Source organism: Heterodontus francisci, chromosome 16 (assembly GCF_036365525.1).
Source record: "Heterodontus francisci isolate sHetFra1 chromosome 16, sHetFra1.hap1, whole genome shotgun sequence".
Classification (NCBI taxonomy): Eukaryota; Metazoa; Chordata; class Chondrichthyes; order Heterodontiformes; family Heterodontidae; genus Heterodontus; species Heterodontus francisci.
In genome coordinates this window covers 42768042-42793545 of record NC_090386.1, presented here as the reverse complement: position 1 = coordinate 42793545, position 25504 = coordinate 42768042, and the positions used below count along the sequence as shown (strand labels likewise).

At 39.5% G+C, this 25504-nt stretch overlaps 2 protein-coding genes across 4 annotated transcripts in view; one reads left to right on the top strand and one right to left on the bottom strand.

The window, feature by feature from the left end:
- Nucleotides 1-7016, top strand: part of fam210b (family with sequence similarity 210 member B) — a 78428-nt gene extending 71412 nt beyond the window's left edge. Inside the window, exon 3 of the mRNA XM_068048140.1 lies at nt 2419-7016. Coding sequence (XP_067904241.1) covers nt 2419-2635 — 217 coding nt within the window. The 3' untranslated portion in view covers nt 2636-7016. The remainder of the gene's footprint in view (nt 1-2418) is intronic.
- The window catches only part of LOC137378073 (aurora kinase C-like), a 51649-nt gene continuing 33148 nt past the window's right edge, over nt 7004-25504 (bottom strand). For 2 of the 3 annotated variants that reach the window (XM_068048139.1, XM_068048138.1), the window contains exons 4-9: nt 23233-23290; nt 20140-20331; nt 17629-17767; nt 14793-14941; nt 11363-11537; nt 7288-10651 (exon numbers count right to left, since the gene is read on the bottom strand). In XM_068048139.1, the coding sequence (XP_067904240.1) occupies nt 10466-10651; nt 11363-11537; nt 14793-14941; nt 17629-17767; nt 20140-20331; nt 23233-23290 (899 nt within the window). In that variant the 3' untranslated portion in view covers nt 7288-10465. The other variant, XR_010976546.1, reaches the window with a different exon arrangement.

The following is a 25504-nucleotide window of genomic DNA, read 5'->3' as shown; positions in this document are numbered from 1 at the left end:
AAATTGCCTTCTGCATTTGCTGCATTACAAAAATGACTGCATTTCAAAAAGTACTTCATTGGTTGTGAAGTCTTTTGGAATGCCCTGAGGTTATTCTATAAATACAAGTTCTTTCTAATTGAATAGTGATTGAGGTCTCTGCCACCCTAAGCCCAGACATTGGTAGATCTACAAGATTGGAGGTCAAATATTCCTTGGAGCCCTCGTTTCAGGCAGAGTCTGGAGTAGGCCAGAAATTCTGCCGCCCTATAAATTCATTACTGATCCCATCCCAAATGCCAGCCTCGGGGTTAACATTAGAGCAGTTTCTCATGCAATTTTTCAAACCATTGAAGAGCCTGCTTAATTACTGGGGCAGGAGAGATCAGTGCATCTCGCCACATCGTTGAGGCAGCTGAAAATTTGAAAAGGTTTTTTTAAATTTGCCACTTTCCCAGTGACAATAGCTCACCCCTTTATTGTATGGAAACCAGCTTTCACAAGCCACACTTTCAAGTTATTTTGCAATGGGGCATCAGAGGCAAAAGTGGCAGGAGTTCTGACAGAACGCACTTCATAAAATTGTGGTCATATGCATTAAATACTTCAAGGAAAAAGCTTTTAATTCTAATTGTACTAATAAAATCTCCCAGGGTTGAAATCCCTTAGCCCCGGAGCCATGTCAGTGTTATGAATGGGTAGTTTCTACATTTCCACTTGGAGGCACCTAGTGTTTGTCTCTTTCCCACCCCTCAATATGGACATAGAGACTTGCTATCTCATTAGGTTAATGAGATTACTGCAGACTTTTTATTTATATGACTTCTACATGAAACTGTCCCTTTCCTGCCATGAAAATCTCATCTGGGCAACCATCTGCACAACTCCCTGGTGTGCAAGATGCATGGGGAAATCCACTTTTTGCCACTCTTCATCTAGCCATTACCTTGCTTTCTTCTGGCCCTCCAGCTGTTTCACCTTTACATGTTCAGTTGAATTTTCCCCCCCCATCTCCATACATCTCCTTCCTTACTGGTATCTACACGGCTTAGCGGTCATGTTCTTTGTTCCCCTACTTGCCAACTGCCTTTCCCCATCCATATTTTGCTTCTGGTGTGTTCTGTCTTCAAGAACATTGTCCTTCACATGGTTAAAGGAAAAGTAATTGTTAAGTAGGCCCTGCACCTGCCAAGAATGAGGAAAATTAATTTCACCACATGAACATTGATTTTAAACAGTTGAAGAATGAACTTTCTTTAAAAGAATTGGAGACTTTAGCTAGAGATATTAGCATATCAACAGACAGTACGTCAAAAGGACAAAGGGGCTATTCCCTGTCCAATTTAATCCAGAATGGACTTTTGATTACCGGACACAAGGTGGAAAGACTAGCATTCCAGGTTAACTACTAAGATGGTTGAATACACAGACGTAGTCAGGTTAGTTTAGTCACATGACTAACTGGGCATTTTTTGAATTTGAACTTCCAACAAGGAATGAGATCAAAAGCGGTTTTCTCCTGGACTGACCACCTCACTCCTGTCGGAAACCAGTGAAGACACAAACCCCAGGAGAAAAGTCTCCCAGTGAACAAGGTTCAAGAATACTGGGCCCCATCAAAAAGCAAGACTACTTACAAAAGGACTAGTGAGCTCAAAGCAAAGTAAACAAGAAACTCTTCTGATATTGCCTCAAACCTCCATTTTATTTTTCTTCTCGTTTCTGTGCCTGTTTGCACGTGTATCACATGTGCAAGCTAGCATGGGCGCATCGCATATGCATAGGCGTTAACCGTATTAGAGTTTTTCACTTAAAGGTTTAATAAATTTCACTTTTCTTCTTCAAACCTAAGAAAGCCTATTTATGCTCATTTCTTTGCCTTATAATTAGAAAGTGGTGAACAAGGATTCATGGGGACAGCAGCTCAAAATAGTGTTTAAAATTAAACCCGGTTACAAGATGATCAGGTGAAGCACAGTAAAAGACCCTGACACCTTTCTCACCTGGTTGTAACATGTCTAAGACAAATGAGGATCAATTACAAACATTAAAAGATGCAAGAGTGATAATCAGTACCAATACTGAAATAAGGATATGATTTCCCATCCACTTCCTGTGAATGGACATGTCAAGCTCTAACTTGTACTGTAGGCTGTAAAATTTTGCATTAATGCTCTCCATGCAAAGTCAAACTTAATTTTTTTTTTTAAAAAGTCAAAATGATTTCAGAGCCATAATCAGGATTGAGTAGCTCCTCATACCTAGGATAAATGGAAACAAAAGTTCATGTATTGACTAAATCTGTTTAGTGACCCACAAAAGCATCAAGATAAAAGTAGATTAGAAATTTTAGGATTGTTAACATTTGATCAAACATCCTTTTACTGTTATAAATTGCATTGTATTTACTGATTTCTTGATATAATTTTTGTTTTTCAGTGGCGTGGATGTGGCTGCAATCCTTTACAAGGTTGGATTTAGTGAAGCAGTGGTGCAGTCCAGAATGGCAGCTGGCACTAGTACCTTTGTTCTAGCATATGCCGTTCACAAGGTCTTTGCCCCAGTACGAATGAGCATTACTTTAGTTTCTGTACCATTAATAGTGAGGTACTTTCGCAAGATTGGGCTTTTTAAGGCTTCTCCTTCCAAACCATGAGGAAGGATTAAGAATCTCCTTCAAGCATATGGACACAAGGACTGATTAAATATGAAGTTTTTCCATAAATGAATGCAGTACACTGAAACTTGTTATACAGTAGTTACCTCTGAGCCTCAATGTTGCTGGTTGTTTGAACTTGGTTGGTATTAAATACTGAAACCACCATGCAGAAGATACTACTGCCTAGCTTTCAGTAGCTGCTGTGGGGGTTCCATTTACTTATGTTGCAAACATGCTGTTGGAAGTGGCCATAATTGCCTTGTCAGATGACATCTATTACAGGGGAGCAGGGCAATAAAATTTGGAAAACTAGTTGAGAACATTTACAGAAGAGGTAACTAATGAATCAAAAAGCAAAAGAGAAAAAAAAGACACTGAAACGAAAGCAGCTGAATGGTTAGCTTGTTGCAGTTCTTGTAGCTAGAGAAGGAAAACAACTTTGAGCTCGTAGGTTAGAATTGGTACAAAGAAATGGTTCCATAATAACTTTACTCAATCATGTGGCAACATTGCTCACTGCTAAAGACCATGGTTCCTTATTGATAAAGAGATAGGCTGTCCTATCTACTTTGAGCTGACACATGCTCACTATTGCTGGATTCCCAAATAGGAGTTAAGAAGGTTGAACCTGCATTCTAACAGTTGTTTAAGGCTTTTTCAGTTCAAGCAGTAAATTTTCTATGCAGATACATAGCTTAAAATGCAGTTGCACTGCTGTCAGCATGTTAGTTAAATCATAGTATAACACAGCTAGCAGCACAAGAAAGCTCCCAAGGAAAGTGCAGGATTGGGTAGTCTAATTTTCCCCAATCATTAGCCCACAAAGACTGCCTTTTTCCCCCCCTTAAACAGTTATTGTTGGGGCAAGGTAGCAGAGGGCACTTCCATCTGAAACAATTTCCTCTACCTGCCATCTTCAGGCAAATTAAAGTAAAATTAAATCTCGAAAGTTAAGGTTACTTTATAATTTTTAAAAATTGCTTAATCAGATGCACTCAGGGCCCAAATATGAGAAAGTTGTTTATCAAATGCAGCCATTTGCTCAGTTTTCACTGTGATAAGTGAGCTGACAAGATATATTAAGACGCTGTTTGGGAGAATCCCTTTTAAAATAAAGTTGTATACAAACCATCTGTATAAAATGTGATTAAATAGATCTCAACTTCCTGTGTCAGGAAGGATCACTTCCTTTCCTCTACAGTTTTGGCACTTTGTTGCACTACTTACATTTGTATTTATACTACACTGTGCATTGGTCTATGAAAGATGAGATGGGTTGGTTAGCCAACTCATTTGATACTAGGTTAACTTTTTACTATAGATACAGCCCAATAAATTAATGCAATAGCTGAAAAATCAATTACATTTAAAAAAAATGTACTGCTTTTGTTGTGCCATATGAATCAATTTTGCTGGCCCATTTATTGTGCTGCCTGACTGAGAAAATTGCATTGTTTGAATAAGGTGATTAAATTTAACCTAGCAAAAATGTGAAAGGAATTTAAAGTTAACTGGGGGGGAGAAAAAAAATCACCCATAGCCACTTTTAATATAATTCTGCAAGCAGTAAAATTGAATACTCAAATCAATAAGAAGTTTTATTCTCAATAGGGTGAACAGGAATCTGCCTGACAGTACAATATGCTTAAATACATCATAATCTTCTTCAAAACTATTTCAATGACATGTAATGTTCAGGGCCCTGATGGATTGCAGCTTTAGGAATGTCATTCATTTAGAAGTGAAGTTAGTGGGTTAGAAGTTTTGTAATTTTAAATAAAGTTTCCCACCAAGCCCAAGACACAAGTTACTTGAGATTAATATGCTGGTAAATGACAATTCTAGTTTCACTAGATCTTAAAAACTGAATTTGGTCATGTTAGATTCCATGTTAATGTTTTCTAGAATGAATTCGAGTTAATGTAATCACACTATATAAAACTGTGCAACAAAATTCCCAGTCAGTCAAGCAGTTGGTTCAGAAATTTTTTTTTTTTTTTAAAAACAGGCTGTAAACAAATTAAATTCTTTAAACCCATAGAGCTTCTTTATGGTCTTCCTGTTCAGGGCATTGATTTTACCTAGTGTTCTACTTTACATTATCCTTGCTCCTCCTGCTTATTTCCATTCTTGATGTATATTCAAGCCTTGACCTTCAGAATCTGGGTAGCCTAGGATGGAAAGCTGTAGTTAAATAGTGGAGCCAGCTGCAGACTGGACGACGACACTTCCTCCTGATCTGTTTGTAATGTCAATCTTAAGCAGCAAGTATAGTACTTCCAACAAATTCCAGGTTGGTTCTAGGCAAATGCAAGTCTCATTTCTAACAAGCTTAAATATGAAGCCAAGGAAATAATGAACATAGGTTCAAAGCTTGTACTGGTAGATGGCAACATTCCTGAAAGATCTGTTTGGGACCCCTCATACTGGGTATTAAGTGTGAGTGAGTCTTCAGAAGTTTCAATTAAATAGCAAGTATCCCAATAGCTTTATAATCAAGGAGGAGAAGTTTAAAAAGTGCAGAGCTGTGTATTAAAGTAGTCAATGATTTCAAAAGTATGCACCACTCATTTAAAATATCTGCTTACTTTAGCAAAACAATTAAGTGTATTAATTCCTCAATAACCCACTTGAGAATGTTGGGACCATATGCCAATGGTAGTTTTACCAGCCATAAGCATAGTTTTCTTTTACTGTATCACTTATCTAGCCTTCAAATTTTCATGTTGCCCTAACAGTTTGCCATAGATGTAACTGTAGCAGTGATAATTCACTGTTCCATACTCAGTTGTGCCTGTTCCCTTCAGCTGCTGCACTTAAGCTGGAAGATGGGATATGTAGCCAGTGAATACTCCTGGGTGCAGTATAAGTGTACCAGATTCCCTTCTGAGACAGCCCTTTGCTCAAAAGTAATTGATATTAAAATAAAATCGACCAAACAAAATGGAAGTGGTAAGAACACAAAATGCATATTGAAAAATGCATTTGACAAGTGGGCAGCATGAAACTAAAGCTCCAGCTGTTATAATGGGAACTAACCCAGTGATCAAGTCAATCCAAGACCAAGCTGGAATTTAGACATTTGCTCAGCATTACATTGTACAAGTTGAAATGGCTCTGGTGAATCCAGAAACAGATTACATAATTTCAAACTAAAATTAGTGACGTGAAAGTCATGCTTTTCTAGTGCATGTTGGTGCTAGTGTCATCCTGCTGGGTATCAACCAGACATCAAAAGTGCAGTATACTTAGTACATTAATAGTTATGATGAACAGAAAGGTAATGAAGTAGCCAATGCACACAAATCAAAAAAGTTCAAAATGGTGGTAAAACTGCCACAATCTGAATTATTTTCAATCGTGCATTGGTACTCAAAGTCAGTAATTAATGCTCCATGCATATGACTTAGAGTTCTGCCCTTCAACTTTACTGGGAACTAGCAGTGCTTAGATTATGTTGGAGTTAAAAAAAAATGCATCAAGTTCTCTATTTTTCCAATCAGTCCAAAGTTGAGAAAATGCTAGAATGCACTAGCAAATAAGGCAGTTGCTCAAAGATTGCATGTAAACCTTCATCCTTGGAACATTCTGACAATTGTTCATTTACTATTTTTCCCTTGCCTAATATTCAAATTGATCTTAAAGACTTTTAAAATTCTATTGCACAAGTAGAGGAAATTTGTCGCAGCATTTAAGATCAGTGCTGATTTTCCCTAATGCACAGCATCCTAATTTCACCATCACCACTGACTAGAGGCATAAAACAAACCAATCTCTGACCAAAGTTAAACAAGGAGGCAAAATAAAGCATTTGGAACATGGAGTGGGCAGTTTAAAGACAAACCTAGCATGCCAATATTCATAGGTCTAAAGCCATATGTACTGCTGGCAATTGAACCTCCACGGTGAATGTCACAGCAGCTTGTAGAAGTAGTCATTGAAATGTTAATGACTTTTTAAACTATGCATTTAAATTTTAAAAAATCAGAATTGAGCTACAGCTAACCTGTGAATAGTTTATGCTCAATGCATAAAGCAATGGTCACAAACCAATTGCCATTTTAACCCAATGAGTTTTATTCCCATCTAAATGTTTTAATTTAAAAAAGCAAACTAATTAGTTACTTTCTTCAACTTTCACTGGTGAAATACACTCAAATGTAATGCTTTGTTTGGATTGTATTTACAACTAAATAGAAGGCAAAAATTCTGTATGTTACTTGAAACATGAAAGATTTATATTTTCAAAAGACAACTGGTTTGAAATCTACAAATGAATCCTGCTTGTACAGTGTTTATATTAACTTGGAAGTGAAAAGGTTGATTTTATATGAAAAAATTCTCCTTTATTCAAATAAAGCACTTAGTTGAAATTTGATTTGAGAGATGTTGTCTCTTTAATTGTTTATTTAGTCAGTGACAGGTTTGCCCATTCTCCTACAGGTTGTGAATCAAAGGAGAAAAGTATATTAATCTTTGTCTTGAGGCTGGTATACACCATGTGGATCCTCAATCCTTTCCATCACATGTGATATCTGCATATCAAAAAGGTGTCTATGGACCATGACTTTAGGATCTAGTCCAGGAATGAATTTGGAGATTCAGCAATGGGTGTACAAAGTCCTATTTCCTCTATGAAAAAGAGATTACAATTAATCACTTATTTCACCAAAAGGTACTGAACATAGGAGGAAGCTTAATTCAGTGATGGCACAAATGCTACTTCACAATTCATGCAAATTGATTATTCAACCTGAGGTTATAACAGAAGTGGGGTGGGGGAAGGAGAGATGGGCCATTGAATATAGTTTACAACTCATACAAAAAATGTTGGATTTGTACCCAAAAATGTAATATTCCACACTGCACCACATTTGGTTTAGTATATAGTAATGGGTAGTTGGAGATATCCCACACTACAGGTCTATACACAATAGATTTTCCAGTTTTGAAAACAGGAAAATCAAGTATTTTTTTTTAAATTTCCATGAGAATTAACAAATGGCATACCTGGAATATATTTCACTTGAATCAGGGAACAAGACCTAGTTATATTTTCATTACAAATTCCTTCTGACTGGTTATTTTGAGAGTTTTGCTCAACTACATATTCAGAGCTTGGAAGCAAATACACTTAGAAACTAGCTGGTTAGGCAATTTGAAGCTGAGAGAGAGAGAGAGAGAGAGAGAGAGAGAGAGAGAGAGAGGGAGAGAGAGAGGGAACTAATGCAATATCAAATGCTAGACTACAGTGAACTAGGGCTATATGCCATCATGAGCCAACAGGCATTGCTTACAAATAAGCATTCAATCTCTGGAGAATTCCCAGCCGCAGTAGCATAGGGAGGTTGAGAAAGCCGCAGACAAATTCAGTGGCATTTAGGCATCTGTGGCAGACTGCTTGCTGGAGTTCAGAGAACATGGAGAAGGAGAGGATACATCACTTTGTAGCTGGATGTTTGATACCAAAACCTAGTCCCATAGAATAAAAAACTTAAATAACTTGGAGATAATTTGGGAAGCAGAGGAGGAACATTAGCCAGAGGTAAAATGCTGGTTTCCATAAAGACATGGAGTGGCACAGGTGGTTTCTACACTTTCAGGAGTCAATGTTTTTCTATTCCAAGTAATTTACAGCACTGGCATAAAGGTAAGTGTCTACAGCCGTTAAAAGGCAAGTCAAAAAATATGTCATTGCATACACCTTTGTGCAGCTGGAAATACTAGCACAACCAGAACAGTTGCAGACTAAAAGAATTAGATTTTAGGGTGCACCATCTTTATGTCAATGCATCAGATTTATAATTGGGTACCCATACAAAGTTTATAACAGCCAGCTTGTGTTTACTTTTAATCGCTAATGCCACAACATCCTATGCACAACACTGGAGTAGCTAACAGAATGTAGTGGGATGTATAGATTTGTTTTCTAGTCTGATCTAGCTTCAAATGAGTGGAAGACAAGATCTTAAATTTGGGTAATAGCATTTCATATCTATGAAAGTAGTTTCCCTACATTAAAAAGGGGAACAAGTTTCTTAAATGAAGGACTGTTGTACTACACTCAGAACATGCAATGCTGCAGGTGAAATATGATTATGTCTGTCACAGGTTCTACTCCCCAAATTAGGTGTCCTGGCCTACAGCCAATTCCAATTTGATGAAAGCTAAGTGAGCAAGTCTTACATAACATCTTCCCCAATTTTACTGTTGGGAGTAAACAATTCTGCATTGAATATGCATTATCCATCACACCAAAAACAGTTAGCCAAAACTAAAAGCTACATTTGGGCTACAGAATACCCTTAAGGTTTGATTTTTAAATTTATTTTATTTTTATTTAGAGATACAGCACTGAAACAGGCCCTTCGGCCCACAGAGTCTGTGCTGACCATCAACCACCCATTTATACTAATCCTACATTAACCCCATATCCCTACCACATCCCCACCTTCCCTCAATTCCCCTACCTATACTAGGGGCAATTTATAATGGCCAATTTACCTATCAACCTGCAAGTCTTTGGCTGTGGGAGGAAACTGGAGCACCCAGCAAAAACCCAGTCACGGAGAACTTGCAAACTCCGCACAGGCAGTCCCCAGAACTGAACCCGGGTCGCTGGAGCGGTGAGGCTATGGCTTCAAAATAGAGTAGTAAAAAAAAAATTCTTTAAATTTAATCCTTCCACCTCAAAATTATGAAACCCATATGTAAAGTATGTAATAATTTGAAGAGGGGACAATCAAATCAATCCATCCCCGGTCAGTTTGAGAAAAAAGTAGTCTTAAGAGGCTTCAGACATGACCATTTGGCAACTTGCAACTACCCAAAGCCAGCAAGAACATGAGTTTTCAATTGGAAAGGATGGGCATCAGGGAAGAAAAAAAGTAAACAGTTTCAAAAGCTAGACTTCATTTATTAATATATAATCTCAACTTGGATATTTTAATCATAGCTATAAAATAGAAGTTAACTAGATCAAGAAATCCAACTGGAAAATTGATACACAAAAGTGGTCAAGAAACTGCATCCAAAAACAAAGTTACTACACATCAATTCTTACCATTTTCCAATTATTGATCTGATCATGGACACATGAGAGTATTTTGCCATTGCAGCTTAAAGAGCTCCTCCTTTAGATTCACAAGTATAAATGACAGAATAAGACAGTTACAGAAGTTATTGAACATAGTATTTGTACAGCCCATGGAGCAATTAACAAAAACACTAAACAATTTACAAATGGAGGAACACAGACTTGAAGGAATTATGACCAGGTGTAAGGGAACTGAACAAACAGTTGGGAAGGTTGTAACCATTGAAGCATTCCAAGTTAACTGCACGGAACAAACAAATCCCCTTCTTCCCTCAAACAGCAACCAGTCCAAGTCAAAAAAAAAGTGTGCGATGGGATTTAAGAAAAAAAAAGTTTAAACTCAACTAGGCCACTAACACAAACTTGAAGTGGTTCTCCTATCCAATTCCTTATGTACAGCAATTTTTTCTTCAGTTGCAAAGTTCACAGTTGAGAGTCAACTTCAGTTTCATTTTATCCACTAGTGGAAACATTACAATATACAAGCTAATAAATTCAATTTTCAAACATTAGTGAATTCCACCATTAGTAGTGGGAATTGACAATCCCAGATTTTAAAACAATTTACAAAGAGGTAAATTAAGAAATTCACCAATTCCTTATTAGCCAGAGTTGTCTGCTGTTAGGGGTAATATTCCAGGACTCAGACAAAATATTGGCTGCAGGCAGTCAGAAAATGGTTATTGCACTGCAAAGTCTCAAAACTAGCACATTTTTGATACCTTCTTGGTTTAGAGATTGGGATCAGATGGGGTCACAGGCTTTTTTTGGGTAGCTGACTTAACAGTGTTTTTAACCACCCATAAATGTTCAAGTACATCTTTCAATGGGAGCCGTTGGTTAGGGTTGTGCTTCAACAACCTAATGATTAGATCCTTTGCACCCTCTGTTATGAAGGATGGAAATCTAATATCAACCTGAAAAACAGCACAAGATGTAGGTTTATCACATTTTGTTTTGCATACACTTTTCAAAAGCCAATACTCAATAATATCACTGTCCTATAACACCTATTAAACCACATTTCCTCCCAGGAGGACTTTTTTTTTTGCTGACAGTTCTTCCTTTATCCTCACAGCCCTCAAAATGCTCAATAGGATGCCGTTCCAGACAGTAGCGTACAAGTAACTCAACACACTGGATAGTGAGTAACTTAGCTAAGTTTCCTTCTGCCTAGGCCCAAAATACAAAAAATCCTCTTGGCCATCACCTTGGCTGAGCTAAGGGGGAGCTGAACCAGAAACCAGCCTGTTAAGTACAGAAGAACATCACCAATTGCCCACTGAGTCAGTGAAGTGAATATTGCCATATAGGTTTAGAGGTGGTCTGCAACACTGGAGATTTATATCTCCAGTGAAATCAAAGCACCATAGGTGAACAGTGCATTAACTAGATTCAAATCCCACAAACTAAACAATTTAAAGATTTTTAATAAAAAGATCTAGCTCCACCCTTCAAATCACTGATCCTTACACACATGCCAAGTTAGACAAAAAAAAGTGTCCAAACTGAATAGACCATTAAAGATCTCCAGGACATTTGGTCTCGATTAAAAAAGTACACAATTTCTACTGCAATTGAGTTGCAGTGTAGAATAGAAGGCTTACAAGTTTATTGAGGTCACTTACTTTAGAAATTCTCCTAAAAGTTTCTTGACGATCTGCTGCTTCAAATGGAGGACGACCTACTAAAAATTCATAACAAAGAACACCAAGACTCCAAAGGTCAACCTTTTCATCATGCATTTTCCCCTCAATCATCTCTGGTGGTAGGTAGTCCAGGGTACCACACAATGTTGCTCTTCTAAAACAAAAAGAAATGCTTTTGTATACATTCCATAATATGCAGGAACCCAGTGTTTTGAGCCACTAGTTAGATTGTATGCTACAGCATTAAATTAAAGCCTGAAAGTGATTTGGGGGTATCTCCTCTCCCTACTTCCCCAGTGATTGAGAAGGTCCATCAACTTTAGGATTTGCAGGGTATACAGGTTTCCTCCCTCAGTTCAAAGACCAGCTGGGGAGAGAGGAGGCCCTTAAGTAGCAGTAATGACCACTTAAGGGCCTTAATTGGCCTGGGGCCATTTCTAGCCACCACTGCCCCTCAAAATTGCAGTGGGGTGGGAAGGTGATGGGAACAGCACATGCGCGCCCCCCCCCCCCCACTTACCACTCAATTTTATGCCCCCCAGCTCCTGCTGTGGCTGTGGAGTGGGCAGCACAGCTATAAAATTCTAGGCTATATCTCAAGAAAATATAATTTTTACTTCCAACATTATGGTCCTGGCAACCCTTCAGCATCAGTAGGGACCGAGGCTTAATGTGAAGTACCCACTCTTTTCTGGCATCAAGCAATCTGTAGTTTTTGTAACATGCTTAAGGAAAATTCAGGTTAAAAAGCACCACAGTACTATGTGGAAATCATCGTAGTCTGAGCTTGACTGATACAAAAAAAACATATGGCAAAAGCAATAGTGGTGGCAGTCAGCACAAGATCCTTTGATGCAGAGCACAACCTGCAAAGACAGTAGACATCACTAGAGCAAGACTGACCAGTTTTCAGTTTTAAAAAAAAAATATAGTTTTTGAAAGACCATTAGGTTAAAAGATTCCATTAACACTGGATCAAATTCTAAGTGCTGAGGCAACACAGTATTTTTAAAGGTAACAGACTAAAGTAAATATTCAGTTTTAAAAGGATGGTGTTGAAAAATGGGGGTGCGGAGAGGCAAGAAAAAAGCCATCAATTGAAGTCTTTAGAAACACAAATCAGTGTGCATGGGAAATGCAAACCGGAGTTTCATTATATAGTATAGTAAAGTCTCACATGGAGGACTGTTTGAAGCTCCAAATCGTTCTATTCCATAATTGTAAACACATCCAGGGGTTGAAAACTATCTGCAGCAATCACCTTGAACTCCTTTCCAAGGATTTTGTTCAAAAGCCTACATTTAACACAAGTCAAATCTTTCCCTTTTTTTGGAAAAAGGAAAACAGTAACCCAACCACCTCTCAAGCCAAACAATCCTAGTGTCACTTTTCTTCTATTTGCACAGAAATGATTGAGGATAAAAGTTGATTTTAAATGTTAATCAGCAAGGCAGTGTCATTTCCCTGTAGACTAAATAACCAATTTAAGAGTCTGGCTTGGCAAACATCAACTATCCATTACATGGGAAAAACTCAGGCTCCTAGTTGTAAAATAAAAAAAAAAGTTAAGGCTGCAAAGTTAGAGGTTTTCAAAAACAAACTACTGGGTAAGCTTTGGCCAGGCCCAGGAGGAGAATGCAGGTAGATACATTTGCTGTCTTGCATTACCTGGAAGAAAATTTGTATGAACAAAACTAAGCAAGTCTGATCAGAAGCATTGTTCTTTGATCATGTGCTGTGAAATGAAAGTTTAATGACTTGCATTTGGCAGTTAACTCATTATTTCCAGAGGAAGACAGAGGAAGAAAACTAGACATGCAAGAGCTTGACTATCCAGTTCCAAATCACAAAGGGATATTTTGTTATACTGCATAATTAGATTTGGGCACACCCCTAAAATGTAAACACTCAAATCACTTAAGTGACTAGCAGTGCAGTACTGGTCACTTAAGACGAAGTTTGTAACACTTTCTTTGCACAGCCAAACTGAGCCAACATAGGAAAAGCGCCCACTAATCTTCGAGATGCATAAAGTACCAGAACTGCTCAACCTCTCCCCAGTGAGTCAAAAGGCTTTGATTCTCCAATTAGTTGAACACATTTTATGGCAAATGATGAAGGGACTATCAATTCCACTAGAAATTTCTTCTGTCCAAGATGTGGACCCCAGTGATCACAACCTACAAGTATGAAAGACAAGTTTCTAGTCATCATGCACCAGCCATCATTGTGTAGGGCAGGCTTGCATGACCAGCTAGTCTTTCCCCATTAGTGAATTTCATATGCAAGATTTCTCTCAACTGCCAGTACGGTTCCCTTCGTCAACTACACCAACTTATTTGGGGACATGCAGCCCTCTTCCATAGCCATATTGGCTCTCATTTGAAATCACTTCTGCTACACAGTGCTCTCTGCCTCATTCTACATATGGTAGAGTCAGTGATCAAAACATTTGTGAAAATGCCTTTAAGTGTCATCATGTCTTCCTTTAGTCTATGATTTGGTGCCCTTTCAAACTTAACTCCCAACTGCTCAGTGCTCCTTCAGTAGAAGGAGCTGATGTGACATGCTTTGGTCGTGGGCTATTTGCCCTTTTAAGAGTTACTGTTTGTATAGAAAGCAACCCAGGTATCCAGAAACATTAAAGGGGCAATAGGTGCAGGAAACAAGTAAATACTCAAGTCTTTGACTGCTTCCTTAACTGTTTGATTAAAAAGTGACAGGAGGAATACTTGCAAGAGACAACACTCACTAAGGTCATTGGGCCTGATCATGTTTGGAGTGGAACTTTTGTTTTTTGCTCCCCCACCCCCAAAATGAGGCTAAAAACCTGGATCCTACTTTGTTTTGGGATTCTGCTGAATGGGTCATGTACTGTCTGTTGGTGACCAAATAGTTAGACAAAACATTGCCTTTTAAACTACTGCAACAATGCTGATTCTCACTCTTTACTCCCTCTCCAATTGAGAGGTTAGCTCCCCAATCAAGGTCATGTAGCATGGGAGTGTACGAATACTAAAATTAAGTCGACACTAAAAAGTTTTTGGAGGGAGGGAGTGAGCAAGGAGTCATATTGGGAGGTCTAATGTAGCTGCAGCTCACTTTTGGTAATAAATTACCAAACAAAAATAAAATCAGAATATCAATAGCGTTGAAAGAAAATGGTAAACATTAAATACAAAATATGCAATTGAATATTTACATTTAGCTATAAAAGTGCAATTGACAAGCAGAGAAAATAAACTGGCTGCTAAAGAGGCAAGTGTTAATTCAAGTCTTACCACATTGCAAAAACACCAACTTGCTTTAAAGTTATGCATCCAAATTTGCCTAGAAACCATTAGGCCAATATATAATCCTAGAATAAGTTCCAATGATAAATTTGATATACTTAATGGAATATTAGTACCTGGATGCTGGGGCATGCACAGACCATCCAAAATCTGCAATCTTCAGCTCTCCATTTGCTCCAAGCAATAGATTCTCTGGCTTAATGTCCCTATGAATCACCTTCTTTGAATGACAGTATACAAGTGCATCAGCCAGTTCAGACATGTACTGGAAAATGGATAAAGTTATCAAATTAGCCAGTTGTACCAAAAGAAATCACTTGAACTACTCATCAGCTTGTTCTCGTTCTTGATTTGTCTCCACAACCATTTAGCCAGTTTATGATCTAAAGTTTTCAAAATTTACTGCATTTTGGATATTAGCTTACATTACCTTACCGAGCTGACGCAGAACATTTGCTCAAAAAAATCCACAAGTGTATATGAAATTACAGACATCCCATGTGGAACGCCTCCCTTTTGTCCCCTCAACTGACTGTTACATCACTCAAGTACCCTCAGCTGCTGACATTTAAAAATCAAACTAGTCCCATTTCTTGCTCTGTAGACCCTGACTTTAACACCATGCAAATATTTTTTGCAAGGCCAAATAAAACCATGAGTTCTTTTCTTTCTTTTGGGCCTCCTCATCTTGAGACAATGGATACGCGCCTGGAGGTGGTCAGTGGTTTGTGAAGCAGCGCCTGGAGTGGCTATAAAGGCCAATTCTGGAGTGACAGGCTCTTCCACAGGTGCTGCAGAGAAATTTGTTTGTTGGGGCTGTTGCACAGTTGGCTCTCCCCTTGCGCCTGTCTTTTTTCCTGCCAACTACTAAGTCTCTTCGACTCGCCACAATTTAGCCCTGTCTTTATGGCTGCCCGCCAGCTCTGGCGAATGCTGGCAACTGACTCCCACGACTTGTGATCAATGTCACACGATTTCATGTCGCGTTTGCAGACGTCTTTATAGCGGAGACATGGACGGCCGGTGGGTCTGATACCAGTGGCAAGCTTGCTGTACAATGTGTCTTTGGGGATCCTGCCATCTTCCATGCGGCTCACATGGCCAAGCCATCTCAAGCGCCGCTGACTCAGTAGTGTGTATAAGCTGGGGGTGTTGGCCGCTTCAAGGACTTCTGTGTTGGAGATATAGTCCTGCCACCTGATGCCAAGGATTCTCCGAAGGCAGTGAAGATGGAATGAATTGAGACGGCGCTCTTGGCTGGCATATGTTGTCCAGGCCTCGCTGCCGTAGAGCAAGGTACTGAGGACACAGGCCTGATACGGAACACATAAATCCGAGTGTCAGTGCGCCATTTTCCCACACTCTCTTGGCCAGTCTGGACATAGCAGTGGAAGCCTTACCCATGCGCTTGTTGATTTCTGCATCTAGAGACAGGTTACTGGTGATAGTTGAGCCTAGGTAGGTGAACTCTTGAACCACTTCCAGAGCGTGGTCGCCAATATTGATGGATGGAGCATTTCTGACGTCCTGCCCCATGATGTTTGTTTTCTTGAGGCTGATGGTTAGGCCAAATTCATTGCAGGCAGCCGCAAACCTGTCGATGAGACTCTGCAGGCACTCTTCAGTGTGAGATGTTAAAGCAGCATCGTCAAAGAGGAGTTCTCTGATGAGGACTTTCTGTACTTCGCTCTTAGACGGGCAAGGTTGAACAACCTGCCCCCTGATCTTGCGTGGAGGAAAATTCCTTCAGAGGATTTGAACGCATGTGAAAGCAGCAGGGAGAAGAAAATCCCAAAAAGTGTGGGTGCGAGAACACAGCCCTATGGAATAAAGCACTTAGTTCCTGCAGAGCAAAGACTTTGTTGGCAAGACCCCACTATAACTTTTCAGAAACACAATCTTGCAATTCATGTACTATATTGCTGTCAATTTGTCATACAACGACTTAAAAAATGTTTAACTGCACACTTTAGAGTAGTTTGTCCAGTAGCAATAACAGAAAATGCAAGAGCGCATTTCAGGCATGTGACCTCTTTCAGCTTTCCAGCATCCACAGTATTTTGCCTTTGCATTAGTTGTTCTACAAGCTTGCTGAGCTCCATTAAAGTTTTAAGCCCAGCCTTGCATACCATACAAAAAAAAAAAGTTTCCAAAGTTTGATGGCCAGTTTATGCCAAGGTAATTGATCAGAATAAGAGGTCAAGAATAAGGACACTACAAAAGCACCTCAGCAGTGCTGGGTTTAGGGAATAAAGGAAGTGTAAATGGGGATAGTTGAAGAAAGTCAGACAAGTTTCCTAGTCCTAACTACAATCCAGTTATGCTTGCTGGAAAAGGTCAGAGAGACAGTATTGTCTTTGGTCGTGATGTTACTCAGTAAATAGCTCTTTAAATTCACATGCAGAATGGGAATGATACCTTATGAACATATGAATTAGGAGGAGTAGGCCACTTGGCCCTTGGAGCCTGCTCCACCATTCAATAAGTTCAAGGCTGAACTGATGTGGCACATTTCTACCTACCCCTGATGACCTTCCACCCCCTTACTTAGCAAGAATCTATCTACCTCTGCCTTAAAAATATTCAAAGGCTCTGCTTCCACTGCCTTTTGAGGAAGAGAATTCTAAAGACTCAACCCTCAAAAATAAATTTCAGTCTTAAATGGGCAACCCCTTATTTTTAAAAAGGGTGACTAGTTCTATATCCCCCAACAGGAAACATCCTTTCCACATCCACTGTCAAGACCCCTCAGGATCTTATATTTTTCAATCAAGTCATGTCTCAATTCTAAATTCCAGCAGAACAATCACAAAATCAGAAGCATAACATTGTTTTGGAGGAAAAAAGAATTTAACTCCAACCTAAATTGCATGGATTAGTAATAAAAACCAAAAAGAAAACTGGAGCCCACAGTACAAGGTCACCTCCTGAGAGCAAGTAGTCATCTCATACCGTAGCACTCCTCCCATCGTCAAACTTTCCACATCGCTGCAGCTCTTTATAAAGTTCACCACGAGGAGCATACTCCAAGATCAAATAAACTCTGGAGGCATCATGGAAGTATCCAAATAGCCGCAAAATATTAGGATGCCTGTGAAAAAGACAACATGCAGCCAATGAGAATACTTGGTCATACCAAATTTCCAATTCTAAACTGGAGTAAAATCTCTACCCATTAACAGCAACTGCTAATTGAAATAAGCATACATGTACAGAATTCTCATTTCACATATGGCTCATCTTAGAAATATAACCTTAGTTATGTCAATCAGCTTCAAGTTGAAGGTACCCATTAATCTAAACTTGTTTGCATAACTAGCATTAGAATAGAGGTGGGGGGTGTGGTCAGATTGAAAGTTTCGTTAGTCCTAGTGATGCTGAAAATTACAAAAAAAAAGACATGTTGGGGTTACTAAACCTTCAATGTGATCATTCTCTATTTCAATAGACTTCTCCATAACATTTAACTACTGGGTTTGGCAGTGCATTTGCTCTCAACTATAGATGCTCAAAAAAGGAATTGTCCCAACATGACCATCACTACATTTATTGAATCAAGCAAGAGACACATGATTGGGAGGAGCTGGAGGTAAACCATGTATACAGAATGAAGTAGCACTTCAACATATGATTTAAACTTTGCAGAGGCCATTTCTAACCAGCATTGGCCACATAGGTAGCAACATCAAGACAACTGACAAATCTATTCAAAACAAGGACATTATACCATGCATACATGTTCTTTCTTCCATTCATTAGTAACACCGTGTAGATTTAATTTTAAAAATATACCTGATAACCAAACTCATTATATGCCAAGTATACTCATTTCCATTTGTACCACTAGCCCAAGCCTGGCTGAAGGAATAGGAAAGAAAGCAGCAAGCCATTGTATATACACCCAAGCAATTCATTTCTAATTCAATTGAAAGAAAGCACAAGCTTTGTAAACACAGGAGGGGTAAACCTAGAAGATACACAACTACCTACTAGATTTAATTTTCAAATGTTATTGAAATTCTAATTAGATCAAACCTTAATCATCTTATCTAGATACAAGAACTTTCGTTATATAGCACATTTAACAAATACCTAAAGTTCAAATGGAATGTCCCTGAGGGGGTAAATACTCAACTGTCAAAAAAAAAAGGAAAAATACTTCAAGACTCCATTATTTTCTTGTGTAGACAGTGTTGTATGTGGTTATTGGTCCCAAGCTAGCATTTGTAGAACCAAAATGTCCAGGCAACTTTTTTTTAATTCAATAAAGCCACTGATCAGTCTCTTCCTTCTGCCACCACTGCCCCTTATAGTTGAGGGTACACTTGACTCTTTTAGCCAAGATGAAAATGCAGATTTCTAATAACTAATGCTGCAGTACCCAGTTATGAGCATTGGCTGTTGCATTACACAGACCAAAAACAAATGTTTCTGAACAGTGCCATCAAGTGGCTGGTACTATGATAAAAGCATCAGAAGTTGGAGCATAGTTGGCCACTAGTTTCAAGATTGTCAAATCAAGATAGGCTAAACCAATGGCAATAAAGGGAGAACTGCATGTGCTAGTTAAAAAACTACTCAACAGCAAAAACCTACAGGAATTTATGGACAAATGCTCTTCTCTGGTTAAGATAATTATAGTAGCTAAAGCAACTGAGCCCAAGGACATCCCACAATGGGCTATATATTGCTGGAGAAGGGAATTCAATGTGCCCTGTTTAAGACTTTGTTCTGTATACTGCAGTTCAAAAGATTAGTGCCATAACTTACATTTCCAGCAAGGGAAACAGGGCATCTGGGATCTTGGTGAACAGCAGCACTAAGTGTATTTCCTTAACCAGAGAGATTTAAGGATTGAAAGATAAACAGAGGAAGGGTATAAATTAGAGTGGGTGAATTAAGAGTTGAAAAATCAAGTACAGGAAGAGGGAAAGAAAAAAAAAAAAAGGTAGGGTTGAGATAAAAAAGGAAAATTGTTTTAAATGTTGGCATTTTTAAAACAATCAACTACACACAGGAATGAGATTGAGGCATTTAAATTGCTCTCTTTAGGATCAGATTGATGTTCTTGAATATCAGCCTTTGTGGACAATTAATGTAAAAATTCAGCAAGTTTTAAAACAGAGGTTAAGTGAAAGTTGCTATTTATGCATTGGAAACACAGCAGCATGAATCAAGGTTGAGAGATTTGTAACTCACGGCTCATCTCAATCGGAATGGCTGCTGATTTATTTATTTTTTTTAAAAACACTGTTATTTTTCCAGCAAGATCAGGCCCAATATCTTAGTGGTCATTTGACTGTCCAAACTGTATATAGCAGGCAAATTCATTCGCAGGAACATATTTTATAAGCAAAGTGGTATCACAGCATTAAAGTGAATAGGAACTATATGCATCACTAGTTAGTACGCTACTTTGCTTTCATCCTATCCTGCCCCCTTCCCAAAAAATAGAAAATGTACCTGAGATGTGACTGGATTTCAACTTCTCTTCTGAGCTGGTGTTCCACACCAGCTTTCTCAAGTTGAGATTTAAAAAGCACTTTCAATGCCAGGATAAATCTGGACTGTCGCTCACGAGCCAAGTACACATTTCCAAATTTACCTTTTCCAAGTGGACGGCCAATTTCAAAGTCATCTAGACACCACTGCTTTCTAAAAAAAAAAAAAAATTGATATGCATCAGTAATATAGTGAAACAATTTTACAATTTCTAAGAAATATTGCATGCATTTCAATAGTCCAGAGCACCAAAACTAAAAAGACTAGAATTTAGTTAGAAATTAAGGTGTAATGACAAGTAATGTCTTCAATAACCTAGATTCTCTATGTGCAATTTTGGTCAAAGTACTCACATGTATAAATACACTATTTCCATGCCCTTCAAGTTCAGAATGAAGTAATCAATTTTTATCCACTTATTCAATTGACTACAAACTTTGAGCAATTTTTGCAGATATTAGAAGGACATGGGGAAATGCCACTGTCCTCTGCACAGGTTATATCTAGTAATTTATGCAGGCTTCTCAAATCTCCTTTCCAGTAAGCCAATAAAAGGGGCCACTAATATTCTGCTAAAATTTCATGGTCAGATTACCTTCATAACTATGCTTAGTCATCAAAACTGGTTACAATTTTCAGTTTGATATAGATCATTCTTTAGTCCAAAACTCAAAGAATCACCAGCCTGTTAGTTTAGGCAGCCCTAAATACTTCAAGATTGCTATACACGAATGGATCAAAGGCACAAGTATTTTCTATTAACAAATTGCATGCCACTGCAAAATGCTCACAACTTTCACATTGAATGCATTAGATTTGCATGGTAGACCAACATCTTGCACTCGGAATGTTTTACTATATTAAAGGCACAATCCAAGACACTTCAGAGATGTTATCAACTAGATTAGGCACCGAGCCACATATGGAGATAGGAGAGGTGACAAAAAAAAAACTTGATCATAAAAAAAACAAGGTAGATTTTAAGGGAACCTCTGAAGGGGTTAGAGGCTCAAGGGAATTCTAAAGCTCAGGGCTTTGGCAGTTAAAGGCACACCTCCTAATGGTAGAGGTGCAAGAGGGCAGAATTAGATGAACAGAGATTTGAGGGCATAGGGTTGAAAAGTAGTTAGAAACATAGGGGCAAGGTTACAGAAGGATTTGAAAACAAGGAAGAGGAGATTTTAATAAAAGTATTGCTGAACCAAGAGCCAGTGTAGGTCAACAAGCAAAGGGATGAAGGGTGAACAGGACTTGGAGTTATTTTTTTTTTGGGGGGGGGGGGTGCAGGGTAGAGGAGGAGGAAGAAAAAGGAGTGTGGGAGAGATGGGAGTCCAACCAGGAGAGCATTGAAACAGTCAAGTCTAGCAGAAACAAAGGCATTGAGGGTTTCAGCAGACAAGCCTGAGGCAGAGATGATGTTAGGAGGTAGAAGTAGAGGTCTTTGTGATGGGAAGAGTATATGGTCAGAAGCTCTTTGCAGGGAGAAATCACAAGGTTGCTAGGAGGTCTGCTTCAGACACAAGTCAGTGTGGCCAGGGAGAGATGGCATCTGTGGCTAAAGGGACAAAGTTTGTTGCAGGGATTAAAGACAATGGCTTAGGCACTCAATTTTGCTGAAGGAAATTGCTGCCTACCCACGACTAGATGTCAGATAAGAAGCAAGGCAAATCAGACAGACAGATGAGGGGTCAAGAGGTGGTGACGAGATAGAATTGGTGTCAATGCACATGTGGAAACAGACATGCATTTTCAGATATCACCAGGAGCTGCACCTGAATGAAGCAAGATGGGTCCCAAAGGATAGATCCTCAGGGGATCTCCAGTGGTAACTGTTTGAGGCAGAAGAGAAGCCATTGTAGATGATTTTTTGTCTGTGACTGATAGATAACAATGAACCAGATGAATGGCAGGAGAGCCATTGGAAAAGGCTGGTGTTAACATGTCAAAAGCTGCAGACATGTTATGAAAGATGAGTAAGTATAATTTAGCACAGTCTCATGCTGCCATGCGTGACTTTGATGAGGGTGTTGTACTGTCAGAACAGAACCTTGGCTGCAGGGAAAGATGGGCACAGATTTGGAAAAGAAACATGTTCAAGAAGTTAAGGAAAGGGAAGTTTGTAAAGAAGGGATGGGGTGGGGGTGGTGAAGGGCAAATCCAAGATTTTTTTTTTTGAAACATGGGGCGATAACAGATTTGAAGTAAAGGGGACCGTTAATAGTATCAGCTAACATGGCTGCCACTGAGGGAAGTTGGATGATCAGCAGTTTGGTAGGAATTGGATTGAGGGAGCAGGTAGGTCTCATTGAGAAGATGAAGTCCGAGAAAGAGATAGAAGAGAAACTAAACAAAAGGATGAGTTCAGGGCTAGAGCAAGGGGAACTTTAGTGAAATTTTTGGTTGGTGGGTTAGGGAAAGAGGCAAGCAGTGGAGGCAACTAAACAGATGGCCTCAATCTTAATGGCAAAGAAGTCCATGAGCTCCTTGCGCTTGTTGGCAAGGTGAAGGAGGTGGGGTTTCAGAAGACAACTTGTAACATGGAACAAAGTTGTTATTTTTGCATTCCAGGATGGCCCTGGAATAGTGAGCAATTTTGGTTGAGAACAGGACCAGATAGTACCTTATGGTTCAACTAGATCTGGTGATGAATGGCTAAACCAGTTATCTGCCATAAACATAAACACTGCATCCATTACACTGAGGTGGGGGAGGGGGAGGACTATAAGGGCCTTCCTAGGTGGATGACCAAGACAAAAAGGTGGAAGAGGGGGCAAGATAGAGCAGATTAGTAGCTGCAGAAATGCCAGTGAACAAAAGGCCATTTGAATTTTGAAATGCCCTTGTAGGTAACGTGGGCAGGCAGGGGGGGCGCAGTGCATGGGAGGAAAATCTCTCCCCCTCCCAAGCCCACCATTGAGGAGAGGTCACACAAGATGGCAAGGTTAAGGGGTGGCCATGAATATAGGTAGGAGAGTTCAGATGGAGGCAGATTGAGAGGATAGGAAGGTAATGAACTCAGGCAAGAGGGCAGTTTAAAGAGATTAAATAACTCACTTTTTTTTCTTCTCACTTGCATTATGACAATCCATTGATGTATTCTCAGCTGTTTTTCCTATTTAATAGAATGAAATGAATTCATGAAGTTGTCCACAGCAGTAATCTAGAACCAGAAATTTGTTAGGAAAGAGTGTAATTCATTTTTTCCCCATCTCCTTTCCTAGCTTCGTCTTAAGACAATTCAAGAGAACATTTGTTTTCTATGTACAACTTAATTCTTTTATAGAACTGCCTCACTACTTAACCTCCCCACTTTCCCAAAACACATCAGCAAATAATCCACCCTTCACATGTGCCCAAGTACCCTTTATCTAGGAGGCAGAGCTCAGACCCAATCTTCCATGGCAACATTCACATTCCCAATTCTGTTCAAAACAGATGATTTGTGGGCAGAGCTTCCACTTTAGGTGCAATTGGAGATCTGGGTACAAATTGCACTAGTGTGTTTAAAAAAATTGCAGAAAAGATTGCCAAAAACTTGATTTACATTGTAAACAACTGCTCTTAATTCCCACAACCTTTATCACTGGTTGTGCCACTTTTGGGCAAATTGTGCTGAGAAAACCAGTACAATCTAGGAAAAACATTATCCCTTGGTGAATGCATTCCACCACCATACTTACAAGACTACAGAAAACATTTGACTGTTTATAAAAGTTGAGCTCTTAATATTTTCAGCTAGAGGTCCCCATTTTAAGTTTACACAAACCTAGAGTTACCACATTGTTTATGACCCAACTCATTAATACCCTTTTGAAAGTAATTCAAATTCAGTTAGTGATCAGGGACAACAGGGTGTGATTGCAAGTGAGGCAGGTAGGGGGATCTGGAGTTCAGGAGTGGAGGAGCCTCAGCCTTTGACCTTATCCAACAGGTACGAGATACTTGCTCCTGGTGTGGATGAGGAAAAGGGCTGCAGGGAGGATGAGCCAACTGACCATGGCACCATGGTGCAGAAGGTCATTCAAGGGGCGGGGGGGGGGGGGGGGAAGCAAAAAGACAAGTGGCAGTTATAGGGGATTCTATAATTAGGGGTATAGATAGTATCCTTGCAAGCTGGATCGGGAGTCCTGCATGGTGTGTTGCCTGCCCGGTGCAGGACATCTGACCGGCTTGAAAGGATATTGGAGCGGGAGGGGGAGGATCCAGTTGTTGTGGCCCACGTTGGGGCTAACATGGGCAAGGCTAGGATGGAGGACCTGTTTGGAGATTATAAAGCACTAGGAACGAAATTAAGGAACAGGTCCTAAAGGGTCATAATCTCCGGATTACTGCCCGAGCCACGTGCAAATTGGCTTAGGGATAAGAATATTAGGGAAGTAAACACGTGACTAAGGGAGTGGTGTGGGAAAGAGGGATTCCATTTCATGGGGCATTGGCATGGCGGGGGGGGGGGGGGGGGGTGGGGAGAGGAGATCTGAACCAATCTGGAACCAGTGTTCTAGTGAAACGGATAAATAGGGTGGTCTCTAGGACTTTAAAACTAGTGAGTCGGTGGGGGGGGGGGGGGGGGGGGAGAAAGAAAAAAGGGAAAACGACAGAGTATGATGGTAAATAAAAAAAGGTAAGCAGCAGGTTAACGTGTGCAGGAGGGTTTAAGCTCAAGGCAGACTATGAAAGAAGCAGAAAAGGAAGGATAACTCAGGAGTTAGAGATATTGGAAATGAGGGTAAAAAAGCTGGCATAAAGGCACTTTACCTGAATGCTCATAGCATTCATAACAAGGTTGATGAGTTAACGGCACAAATCACTGAATAAATATGATTTGGTAGCCATTACAGAGACATGGTTACAGGTTGGTCACGACTGGGAGTTAAATATCCAGGGGTACCAGACTATTCGGAAGGACAGACAGGAAGGTAAGGGAGGTGGTGTAGCTCTGATATTCAAGGACGACATCAGGGCAGTGCTGAGATGATATAGGTTCTATGGAGAATGAGGTTGAATCCATTTGGGTGGAAATTAGAAACACTAAGAAAAAAAAGTCATTGATAGGCACAGTCTATAGCCACCAAACATAATCACATTGGGGCGGGCAAAAAACAAAAAAAAATAACTAATGCCTGTAAAAATGGTATGGCAATCATCATGGGGGATTTTAATCCACATGTAAATTGGTCGAACCAGCTCAGAGTAGCCTTGAGGAGGAGTTCGTTGTGTATCCGTGATAGTTTTCTTGAACAGTATGTAACGGAACAGACGAGGGAGCAAGCTCCCTAGATCTAGTCCTGTGTAATGAGACAGGAATAATTAATGACCTCAGTTAGGG